Below are 13,287 nucleotides of genomic sequence, written 5' to 3' on the forward strand. Positions count from 1 at the left end.
CACACAATTGGAGAAAAAGCAGATGTACCATATACGTGAGGCACTGCAGCTGATGCTGAAAGGTTTTGACAACTTTGCGGATGGACACTGACCTCATTTAGGTTTAATCATGCATAGCCCTGTGGCTGTGGAAAAAGCAAGATGCACAAATTTCCCTTCAAATGCAAACAAGGAGAGAATCAAACAGAATATATATCTCTGAAGATACTCAGAGTAATAATAGTTCTGGCCAAAAGTGAAAATCATTCACCGTTATGTTATATCAAACCCACATAACTTCCTCAAAACTCAGTCCCATGTTGCACAGGTATTTTTTGCCAAAAATATATTAGTTTCTTACTCCGAGGGTGTTATGAAGCGGACAGGAGACAGAGGTAAGGAAACGTTAGGGTGTTTATTAAATGACAACAAGGAGCACATGAAGGATAGCCAGGAGGATCAGGAATGATGTTGGGGTCTTTTCCTCCGTGGCTGGGTAACAGGAATACACGAGGATGGACAGCACACACCAGATACAGCTGACAGAGGATGACACAGACTTGGAAGGACTGGAAGACAGGACGATTCGGGAGGACCAGGAAGACTAGGAGGAATACAAAGAGAACAGGTAAGTAAATCGTTTGTTTTAGCTGAGGATGACTACGCTGAGTGGTCGCTCAGTTGTCCGCTTTCGTCGAGACGAGCCCGGACAATGAGCGACTGGAGTGCTGTGCTTTTATCTGGTGCTCGTGAATGTGATGCAGCTGTGTGCTCATTAGAAGTCAGGTGATGGTGATCTTCGTGAGTGGGGGTCGTGAGAGCCTGACCAATCCATGACAGTACCCCCCTCCCCAGGGCCCGCTCCTGAGGGCCGACACCTCCGACGCCGTGGTGGTCTCCCTCTGCCTCTAGGCGCTGGGAACTCAGGGTGGCTCTCATGAAACTCCACCATGAGACTAGGATCGAGAATATCAGCTCTGGGAACCCATGTCCTTTCTTCGGGGCCGTACCCTTCCCAGTCCACCAGGTACTCCAACTGGCCACCACGACGTCGGGAACGCAAGATCTCCTTCACTGCGTAGACGGCTCCTTCTTCTAGGAGCAGTGGAGGAGGGGGTTCCTCTTCGTGGTCAGGCTCTGTGGAGGGAAGAACAGGATCGTGATAGGGTTTCAGGAGTGATACGTGGAATGTAGGGTGAATACGGTAGTGAGAGGGTAATTGTAGTTTGTAGGTGACGGGGTTAACCTGTTCCACGATGGTGAAGGGACCAACAAATCGGGGACTTAACTTGCGAGAGGGCAGTCGCATGCGTATGTCCCGGGTGGATAGCCACACCTTTTGTCCGGGTGTGTATCTGGGTTCTTCAGACCTTCTCCTATCGGCGGTTACCTTGCTTCGACGGACTGCCCTCTGCAGATGTTGATGAGCCTCGTCCCAGACTCTCTCGCTCTCCCGGAACCAGTGATCCACTGCGGGGACATCAGATGGTTCGCCATCCCAGGGAAAGAGCGGTGGTTGGAAGCCCAGGACGCACTGGAATGGCGTGAGTCCGGTGGAGGGTTGCCGCAGTGAATTTTGGGCATATTCTGCCCAGCCCAAATACTGGCTCCAGGAGTTCTGGTGACCACTGCAGAAGGTCCTCAGGAACCGTCCCACCTCCTGAATCTTCCTCTCTGTCTGCCCGTTGGTTTGGGGATGATATCCAGAAGAGAGGCTGACGGCCACACCTAGGAGCTTGAAGAAGGCTTTCCATAGACGTGAGATGAACTGTGGACCTCTGTCCGACACAATATCTTCTGGAATACCAAATGACCTGAAGACTTGATTAAAGATATTGTCGGCAGTTTCAAAGGCTGTGGGAAGACCTTTCAGAGGGATTAGTTTGACAAACTTTGAGAATCTATCTACTATGACTAGAATACAGGTATTACCTTCTGACGAAGGGAGGTCAGTGATAAAGTCCACTCCTAGGTGTGACCAGGGACGGTTCGGAATCGGCAAGGGATGGAGCTTTCCAGCGGGTAGATGACGTGGGCTCTTGGATTGGGCACAGTCCTTACAGCCCTGAACATATTGCCTCACATCCCTTGCCATGTTTGGCCACCAGAATCGTTGGGATACTAGCGAGAGAGTATTGTTGATCCCTGGATGTCCAGTGCCTAGCGAGGTATGTAAGGAGTGGATCAGATCTACCCGGTGTTCAGGTGGTATGAACTGCCGATGAGGAGGGCATCCCGGCGGAGCAGGGGCTTCCGGAGTGGCAACGACTGGAGGAGCGTTCCAGGTGATCGGACAAATGGAGATGTGTTCGGGAAGAATCTTCGTTGGGAGTTCTTCATGATCGTGATGCTCGTGTAAACGAGAGAGAGCGTCTGCTCTTAGATTCTTGGGTCCTGGACGATAGGAAATGGAGAAATCAAACCGTGAGAAGAAAAGTGACCATCTGGCTTGACGTGGACATAGTCTCTTGGCCTCTTTGATGTATTGGAGGTTTTTGTGATCTGTGATCACCTGGAACGGATGTTTGGCTCCCTCCAACCAGTGACGCCACTCCTCCAAGGCTAGCTTGATTGCTAGAAGCTCCCTGTCTCCTATGCTGTAATTCTGCTCCGCCGGGCTCAACTTCCGAGAGAAATAGGCACAGGGATGCAGTCGGGGCGGTGTATCATGATGTTGAGATAATACTGCCCCGACGCCGGTGGTGGATGCGTCCACTTCCACCACGAAAGGAAGATTTGGGTCAGGATGAGTCAGGAGTGGGGCCCTTGTGAACTCCTTCTTAAGAAGGCGGAAGGCTGCGGCTGCTTCTTTGGTCCACTCCAGTCCTTTGGGTTTACCCTTGAGGAGATTAGTGAGAGGTGATGTAATCCTGCTGTAGTCCTTGATAAACCGTCTATAAAAGTTAGCAAACCAAGAAACCTCTGGAGCTCCTTAATGGAAGTGGGTTCTGACCAGGATAGAACAGCCTCAATTTTCTTCCCATCCATACGTATACCGGTTTGGTCAATGATGTATCCCAAGAAATGAATCGACTTCTGGTGGAATGAGCATTTCTCCGCTTTGAGGTAGAGGTGATGTTCTCTCAATGTGTGTAGGACCTCCGCAACGTGTTGGCGATGTTCGGCCTCACTCCGGGAGTAAATGAGGATGTCATCTATGTACACTATTACACAGTGGTGAAGAAACTCCCGGAGGACTTCATGAATGAAGTTTTGGAATACGGAGGGGGCGTTGACCAGACCGTAAGGCATGACCTCATATTCATAGTGGCCAGTAGGGGTCACGAATGCTGTCTTCCATTGGTCCCCCTCACGTATTCTTATCAGATTATACGCGCTGCGGAGGTCCAATTTAGTGAAGACTTTAGCTTCTCGGAGCTGTTCCAAAGCGGCTGGTACCAGAGGAAGGGGATATCGGTATTTTACTGTACCGTTATTTAGGACCCTGTAGTCGATGCATGGACGCAGCCCTCCGTCCTTCTTGGCCACAAAGAAGAAGCTTGAGGCGGCTGGTGATTTTGAGTGACGTATGTACCCCTGACTCAGAGCCTCCCTTATGTAATCTTCCATTGCCTGATTCTCTGGAAGCGAGAGCGGGTAGATCCTACCTCTTGGCAACTGGGCATCTGGAACTAGGTCGATCGCGCAGTCCCATGGCCGATGCGGCGGTAGCTGGGAAGCTCTCTTGGGGCAGAAGACATCATGAAAGGAGCTGTACTCCTTAGGAATGTGGATAGACTGCTTCTCAGGAGGGCTCTCGACCGATGTTGCAAACAAAGAAATGGGGTTCCGACCTTGAAGAGGGAGATTTGGAAAACAGGCAGGTGTACATCCAGATCCCCATTTCTTTATCTCTCCTGTGCCCCAAGAGATGATGGGATCGTGCTTCACCAGCCACGGGCGCCCTAGAATGATGTCCATATTTGCACCCTCCAGAACCAGAAATTGAATCCTCTCTTGATGTAACAACCCCACTTGAAGAAGGATGTCTTCGCATTGTCGATGGATACGGGTCGAAGATCGAGTGCACTGGGTTATCGGTTGTATCTGGTATATATGCGAGGACGCCTCAGTACGGAGGTGGAGTTGACGACAGAGGGATTGGGAGATGAAGTTCCCTGCTGACCCGGAGTCGATGAGGGCTGTGACAAGGAGAGAAATAGAGGCAGTAGTTATTTGTACGGTGGTAGTAAGTGGTTTACATTGTTCAATATTCGTACTGAATACACTCACTGAAGTCCGAATGGGACGAAGGGGACACTCCATACGGGTGTGTCCACTGACACCGCAGTATAGACACAGACCCCGGGTCAGCCTCCTCTGTCGTTCCGCTGATGTCAGTCTTCCAGACTCTATTATCATGGGTTCTGGTTCTGGAGAGGCTGTTGACTCAGGCGATTGGAGGAGTGCAGACGAGGGGGGGATGGTGTCCTGTTGATAGGAACGGAGACGATCGGAACATCGGAGAGAATGTTGGATGAATCTCTCCAGACCCATTGTATCATCTAATGTGGCCAGTTGGATTCGGAGAGTGGGTTCCAAGCCGAGCCGGTACGTGGTCAACAACGATCTCTCATTCCATCCACTTGCAGCTGCTAGAGTGCGAAACCGGAGAGCATATTCCTGTGTAGATAGAGTACCTTGCTTTAGATGATACAGCTGCTCTCCAGCGGCTACTTCCCCATCAGAACGTCCAAACACCTCTTTGAAATACTCCGTGAAGGTAGTGATGGAATTCATGACCGGCCCGGCTTGGTTCCAGATCGTCTCAGCCCATTTAAGTGCAGGTCCAGAGAGTAGAGATACGATGTAGGCGATCTTCGACTTATCTGTGGGATATAGAGAAGGTTGCATTTCGAATATGAGGGAACATTGTAACAGAAAACCATTGCACTCCCCCGCTCCGCCTGAGTAGGGCGCTGGTCGGGCCATGGGACTGGAAGGAAGGGTCGAAGAAGAAACTGTGGAGGCGGAAGTGCTCGGTGCTGGTGGTGCGTTGGAAAGTGGAGCTGGTGGCTGTAGAATCCGCTTCAACTGGTCCACCAGCTCTTGAAGGTGATCGGGGGTGCTCATGTTGTCGTCGTTATAGGTCCGGGCTTCTGTTATGAAGCGGACAGGAGACAGAGGTAAGGAAACGTTAGGGTGTTTATTAAATGACAACAAGGAGCACATGAAGGATAGCCAGGAGGATCAGGAATGATGTTGGGGTCTTTTCCTCCGTGGCTGGGTAACAGGAATACACGAGGATGGACAGCACACACCAGATACAGCTGACAGAGGATGACACAGACTTGGAAGGACTGGAAGACAGGACGATTCGGGAGGACCAGGAAGACTAGGAGGAATACAAAGAGAACAGGTAAGTAAATCGTTTGTTTTAGCTGAGGATGACTACGCTGAGTGGTCGCTCAGTTGTCCGCTTTCGTCGAGACGAGCCCGGACAATGAGCGACTGGAGTGCTGTGCTTTTATCTGGTGCTCGTGAATGTGATGCAGCTGTGTGCTCATTAGAAGTCAGGTGATGGTGATCTTCGTGAGTGGGGGTCGTGAGAGCCTGACCAATCCATGACAGAGGGCTGTTTATATCATACCTGTCATCATTGGGATGTGAAAATAAGGGATATGCCATAAAAAATTAGGGATATGCCACCATAATAAGGGATATGCTTATTATGCCCCCCCCCCCCAATCCTCTTAAAAATGGGTTTATTTATTGACAGAAGGCGAATTTATTTGTATGAAGATTTTTTCGGCCCCTCAGATTTTCAAATACTTATTATTTATTCAGCTTTCATAAGATGTAAGATTAAAGTAAAAAATGTTAAATTGTGAAACGTTATTACACTATAAAATAACTGTTCAAAAGTAGTTTTTGATTTAATTTAATAATTTATTACAGTGATTTTAATGATGAATTTTCAGCTTCATAACTTCAGTCTTCAAAGTCACATGACCCTTCAGAAATCACTCTGATATTTTTATTGTGATGATTATTTTTAATATTATTATTGATGGTAATAGTATTAAAAGCAATAATGACTGAAGTAACAATAAGAAAGCAGTTTTTTTTTTTTTAATTTTAATAAATATTTAACCATTTAATTTTTTTTCACATTTAATAAATGCAACCTTGATGATCAAAATAATTTTCTTGAAAAAAAAAAGACATGAAAAAAAACTGACCCCAAACTTTTGACCGGTAGTGTATTCTTGCCAAAAATACATAAGATGGGTTAAAATGACTAAACTGCAGCCTTTTCTGTCTTTTAAGTTGGGAGCCATCATCAAGGTTTTTATTATGTGCAGATTAAACTACTGCAACTCTTTGTATTCAGGAGTTTTGCATGCTTCAATTGTACGCCTGCAGTGGGACAAAAATTTTTTAGTATCTCACCAGTTTTATCATCCCCTACTGGCTCCCAGTTCAATTTAGGATCCAATACAAGTTATTGTTGTTTGTTTTTAAAGGTTTGAATGGTCTGGCACCTACTTACATTGGTGAGCTTCTTCACTGGCACACTTCATTGAGGCCAATTATCTCGGAAAACCAAAATCACAGTTAATATCAAAAGGAGACAGGGCTTTTTCTGTCACAGCCCCTGGGTGTGCATGGTCTGCGCATGGTCTGCCTTTACATATCAGGTCATGCTCTCCACTTGGTACTTTTAAGTGCCATTTAAAAAAATCACCTTCCTTCTCTTGTTTTGACTTTAATTAATAGATTTTAATTCGTTTGTCATATTTTGTTTATATATATATATATATATATATATATATATATATATATATATATATATATATATATATATATATATATATATATACATATATATATATATATATATATATATATATATATATATATATATATATACATATATATATATATATATATATATATATATATATATATATATATACATATATATATATATATATATATATATATATATATATATATATATACATATATATATATATATACATATATATATACATATATATATATATATATATATATATATACATATATATATATATATATATATATATATATATATATATATATATATATATATATATATATATATATATATATATATATATATATATATATACACACACACAGTTGAAGCCAGAATTATTAGCCCCCTGAATTATTAGCCCCCCTGTTTATTTTTTCCCCAATTTCTGTTTAACGGAGAGAAGACTTTTCAACACATTTCTGAACATAATAGTTTTAATAATTTCTCATTTCTAATAACTGATTTATTTTATCTTTGCTTTGATGACAGTAAATAATAGTTGTCTAGATATTTTTCAAGACACTTTTATACAGCTTAAAGAGACATTTAAAGGCTTAACTAGGTTAATTAGGTTAACTAGGCAGGTTAGGGTAATTAGGCAAGTTATTGTATAACGATGGTTTGTTCTGCAGACTATCGAAAAAATGTAACATAAAGGGGCTAATAATATTGACCTTAAAATGGTTCTTAAAAATTGAAAACTGCTTTTATTCTAGCCGAAATAAAACAATTACGACTTTCTCCAGAAGAACAGAAGAAAAAAATATTATCAGACATAAAGAAAAAAAAAATTCAGAGGGGGGCTAATAATTCTGACCTCAACTGTATGTATATATATATATATATATATATATATATATATATATATATATATATATATATATATATATATATATATATATATATATATATATATATATACACACACATTTTGTATCTGTCAAATATTGGCCAGTCTTAACAAATCATAAATCAATGGAAAGCTTATTTATTCAGCTTTCATGAGATGTTTAAATCTCAATTTAATAAAAAAAAAATGTTAGTGGTCCAGTGTCACATTTATATAATGTTCATGCTAATCATCTCTTTATCTCTTTGTTTGTATGTGACAACAGAATTGGATTTTGCTTTTTAAAATTTACATAAAAGTTTAAAAACTATGTTTTTTTCATGGGTAAAGTTTTTAGTTACTATAAAATCATTCCACATAAATCCGCAGGTTATTTTCTGTGCAGAAATAGCAATGTCCAAAGATTCTGACTGGCCCTACAGCTACTTTAACTCCACCCCGGTCGCAGGTACACTCCGCAACGTCCTTTATTTTTTCTGACTTCAATTAAAATCTAACTACACTTACTCAGTCACAGCACAGAAACACTCCATCTGTCTCCACTCATGTTCACAGTCTCCTGTGGCTTACAATGCCATTTCCCACACAAACACACCTCAGCGCTCACAAACACGTGCTGACGGTCCCGCTGACCGCTGTAGCATACACACTTATGTGGCTGAGCAGGGGCCTGCCAGGAATCTGACAGCAGGGGGACTTCACTTGGCACTCACCCCCCTTTCCAGAAACGATTACATAACCACACAAGGGACGGAGAAAGGGAGAGAGGCCAGCGGACAGTGATACTCCAGAAGCCCTGGTCGCCATGTGCCTGACAGCTGTACAAGTAATCCTGAATGTGAACTCGACATGGAAGTCAGACTAATAAAGCATCTGTTCTGCATAACATAAACAGAGTCGTGGAGAGAAAGAATCCTTTTACACAGTCTCTTTCATACCCATACTCTCATCAGAATGTAAAAGACTGAGATTTTTTTACCAGTCATAAATTTTTCACGCCTGTGCATGTTCGTACGGTGTGATTAACAAGAATCAGGATTCTGGGAGGTGGGAACACTTGTTTGGCGGCTTTCAGTTTCTATTGTTTCTCATCTGTCTTTCCCTTGTTGTTAGTTGACACAGAGCGCACTATCGTTTCTCCATGCACCGTTTCCTAGTGCTTTAATGTCTATTTGGGTCTTAGTGACAGCGTTATTGCTTGTGTGAGATGCCTGATTGGCTCTGCTAATGACAAAGGGCTGAAAAATTGTCCTCCTTTACACAGGATCCTCTCAGGCGAGAGGCGAGAAGACAGCGGCGGTGGTCATGGCCATCGGGGGGAAACCACGCACAAAATTTGACAGCATTCATACAATCTAATGAGCCGGTGATGCCACCTCCATGAGCTTTGGAGGGGGAAGGCATTGAGAGAGAGAGAGAGAGAGAGAGAGAGAGAGAGAGAGAGAGAGAGAGAGAGAGAGAGTCAGGAGTGTCTATAAGAAAGAGGGTGTAATACGAGTGCGAGAGCGCCTTTGAAGCAGACAGGTCTGGCTCTTGCTCAATACGAAAAGCATGAGCTTTGAAGTACACTCTTGTGTGAGTGCTCTTCGTGCGTATGTCCCGGCAGATGCACAAACTATCAAGGGGTTCTGAATGCAGTCCCGCTCAATTGTATCAGTGGTGTGTGAAAAAACCCCACAAACACGCATACATTATATGTACATTCATTGTCACATGCGCTGAAAGAGCTGAAAGTCATGCATTAAAAGTCCAACAGCAGATTGACATCATAGTTCAACTGGAGTACAGATGAACTTTAGAGTATTTTACTGTGGTTTATTTGATAAAGTGTTAAATGCTGCCATCTGAACTTTGGTGAACACAAAAAAGTGCATTGAAACTGCTGAAAGACTAGCTCTTAGTCTACTTCCAACAACTCTGCTGGGATTTGACTGAAACTTGGACGCAACACTGAACAAAGACATCTAAATGAATTTTAAAAAGCATGTGGTGTTGCAAGATGCAACTCTATAAAGGACAATGCTTAGGCATGCCTTTATTTTTTAGATAGTAGAGCAACAGCATTGAGTTGTGTTTTTTATTTCTTTTGCAGTGTTGGCAATTACAGTTTAATACAGGTACTTGAAGCTTGTCTGCTTGCAGCAGATCTTTCTTTGTGTGACAGAGAAACATCTGGTGCTGTTTTAAGTGCTTTACAAGTCTTATAAGCTCTACATACGTCCCCTACAAATAAAATACCATCATATGTATGAATATAGAACAATAAATTAAGCCCAATACAAAGCACCGTTTTAGGTTCATTCACAAAATAGACATCAGTAGAGCTGTTTGTTTTGTTTTTTTGCTTCGAATCTTTGTGCAGACCAACAGAAGCAAAAAAAAAATCCTATTATAAATGTACACACTCCCTAGGTGTTCTTAAAAACACTTCTTTTGCAGACAAGATTACTATATGTGTAAAAAAAAAACCATTTGTTCATGCTGTTAGGGGGTCGTTCAAGTGGGTAATTAGTTTCAACATCAATTTCAAAGCATCAAATGCCTCCATTTACAATTATAGAAAAGGTCTAACTAGGCACAGGAGGGAGCCAGATTTCCACGAAAAAATTATGCTCAACTACAGTCGAAAGTCTTTGAAGCCTTATTGCTGAGAGCGATAAGGCGCTGTAAATTTTTCATGACATGGTCAAGGTGAAGTGATCTTAAAACTACCCAAAAGCTCAGACTTGAAAAAATGCTGAAACAGGGTGTTTCTTCACAAAAATGAACTTATGTGGGACAAAAATATTTATACAGCTGCTACAGTAGAAGTTAAGTTTGTTATGCATAAGCGTATTTAGTGCTCGAATGCTACATTTTCATTAAAACAAACTCAAAGGTTACTAAATTGTTTAAAAAAGATGGCTTATAGGTTACAGATTTTTTTGCTCTTTAGCTGGTTACATAAGTTGTTTTGCCACTTGCAGGGCATTTTCAGGTTAGTGTAATAATGTAATATACCATAAAAACGATTTTTTTGTGCTTTTAGCCCATACGTCGAGAGTAAGGTAAGTAGTTACACATAAGGGTAAAGGGTCTACATTCAAATCAACTCAAACCCCTCAAAGCAGACATCTGTGTTAGAGAACAGAAGCGCGCGTTTTCAACATGTATAATTTACACTTAAGGCATCACGTCAGAGAAGATTTCTGTCAAACAAAGGGGACTTAACTCGACTAATTACTATTAATTAATTCAGTCAGTGCAGTATTCATTAACTGTTTCCCCCATTCCCACACTAGTGCTGAATGGCACGTCAAGCTTTATCAGAGTACAGCAAGAACAGAGTACAGTGCGCGTGAACCAAAAGACAAACAAAAGCTCACCAGCATTTCTCAGTTTCCGATTCCTGAACACCGAGATTATGACTAACAGGTTACCCAAAACATCCACCACAGTGGTGAAGATCAGCACGCTGGCCAGCACCGCTATCGCCCAGGCGGGGCGCGCGCTCGAACCCAACGCGCGACCGACGTGCCCCAAATCTGTGCTGTTCGTCAGAAAGGCGATGTTTTCTGGCATCCCGGACCAACTCGTTCTTCGAGGTTTAAAAAGTTATTCACGCAACCTGAGAGGTAAAAATAAAATAAAATTAACAACGGAATGTGCATGCTAAGGTAAAAAGTAGTTGAGTATCTTTGTTTCTTTTCCCGTACTTGTAAAAGACAGTCATTCCTCCATCCTTGCAGAAGAAGTTGGGAACAGTTGAGCCATGAATGTGTGGCTGATCCTCTCATTCCTCTCTCCAGAAATACGAGTCCGATTTAACATCTTTTCAGCTCCTCAAACTCATTTCCAGTTGTTTTTCTAGCTGGAATGTTCACCTTGCTTTTCTCTCACCTTAAAATTACTAAACAACAAGACAGTGTTGGCGCCGTGTTGCCCCATGGCGACCGTTACTTTCGCTCCAAGTTATTTTTTAAGCAGCTGCTCGGAATTGTAAATCCAGCGCGTGATCAGAGGGGAATCTGGCCAGATGATTGGCTCGCGCTCTGAACTGAGACAAATCATGCAGAGAGCCGTGCATCTCTTATTTGCGCGGGAGTTGTCATAACAACCTCTGCTCTCCGTGAGCGCGCGACTCCAGTAAAGATACGCACGGCATGACTGAGGCAGCAAGAGGAGATGTGGAAAATCCTTTGTCAGGTAACCACAATTTCACTTCACGTGGTGACTTTAAATGAATTGCTTTTATTTGTCACAAACATTTGGTGATAAACATTTGGTTCACAATTATGTTTTTAGAACAGTTTGGGTACTTTTTGGGGCGCGAATGGTCGTCCAAAAAATTCTTTCTAAACTAAATCGTCTCATGCATAGGCAGGCTCCTATTAAACTTGTTTTAACGTAAAACACGCATGTATTTACAGATGCAAGATAATCATTGGTCTGTTTAGTTAACCTATTATCTATACTAACATTCATAAATTAATTTAAATGAGGTGGGGGCAAACAGCGTGCATCCTTCTTGCTGTTAAAACTTTAAATTATTCTTTATTTTTCCTTCGGCTTAGTCCCTTTATTAATCAGGGGTTGCCACAGCAGAATGAATCGCCAATTTATCCAGTATATGTATTTTACACAGCAGATGCCCTTCCAGCTGCAACCCAGTACTGGGAAACACCCATACACTCTTCCATTCACACACATACACCAATTTAGTTAATTCAATTCACCTAAAGCGCATGTCTTTGGACTGTGGAGGAAACCGATGTCCTGACATTTTATCCTACCCATCAGATTATGCTAGCAACACTGTATTTGAATGGTTCTGAGGTTGGGGTTAGGGATTAGGTAGGTTAGGGCAATATTACAATTTCCTATTACACTACTCCACGTTATAATTTACACTGGTAGCAAAATCTAATGGGTAGCATATTGTGTCATCAAAATGTGTTACTTATTGAACGGGAAGTACGACAATCTGACATGGTAGGACAAATCGACAGAACACCAGAGCACCTGGAGGAAACCCACGTGAACGTGTAAACTCCACAAAGAAATGCCAACTGACCCAGCTGGGACTCGCAACCTTCTTGCTGTGAGGTGACAGTGCTAACCACTGAGGGACCGTGTCACCACTTTAAATTATGAGAATGGTAATTAGTAAACCAAATGTAGATACTTCTTTTTTTTCATTTTGAGTAAGTTCATATGAACACAGTTTATATGCAACAGGTTGTCAATTTTCACAAAATATTTTTTTTTTTCACTGAAACAATAATAGTTTAATTTTCAAAAAGCATAAAAAGTTTTGCTTATTTGTTAGAAAAAGTGTCATGCAAACTCATCATATCATGGTTTTGCAGCTGAAATCACAAAAATAAAATACTACTGTGAGCTATTAGCATAAAAAAAATCACATTTAAAAATGTTCACTTAGAACTAATTCATGCTGGCTTATTTATGCTGGCATTTTTTTATTTGCCCATTCGAATACATTTTGATTAAGTTACAATTTTAGACTCAACATTGTGAGTTAATCTGTTTCACCAACTGAGTAGAAAGTTCCAAACAAAGCCAGAGCAGGACATTAGTACATGTCAGAGCATTGTTCCTGAATAAATCAAGCGATTTCATGATCCAATCATCAATCAAAGTGTTTTTTTCTTTA

At 42.0% G+C, this 13,287-nt stretch overlaps 1 protein-coding gene across 1 annotated transcript in view; it reads right to left on the minus strand.

Annotated features, from left to right (window-relative positions):
• mtnr1bb (melatonin receptor 1Bb) overlaps window positions 1-11,595 on the minus strand; it is a 40,529-nt gene extending 28,934 nt beyond the window's left edge. The window contains exons 1-2 of the mRNA XM_056467588.1: window positions 11,330-11,595; window positions 11,000-11,241 (exon numbers count right to left, since the gene is read on the minus strand). Of these exons, the coding sequence (XP_056323563.1) occupies window positions 11,000-11,195 (196 nt within the window). The 5' untranslated portion in view covers window positions 11,196-11,241; window positions 11,330-11,595. The remainder of the gene's footprint in view (window positions 1-10,999; window positions 11,242-11,329) is intronic.
• Window positions 11,596-13,287: the final 1,692 nt, after the last annotated feature.

This window comes from Danio aesculapii, chromosome 10 (assembly GCF_903798145.1).
Source record: "Danio aesculapii chromosome 10, fDanAes4.1, whole genome shotgun sequence".
Lineage (NCBI taxonomy): Eukaryota > Metazoa > Chordata > Actinopteri > Cypriniformes > Danionidae > Danio > Danio aesculapii.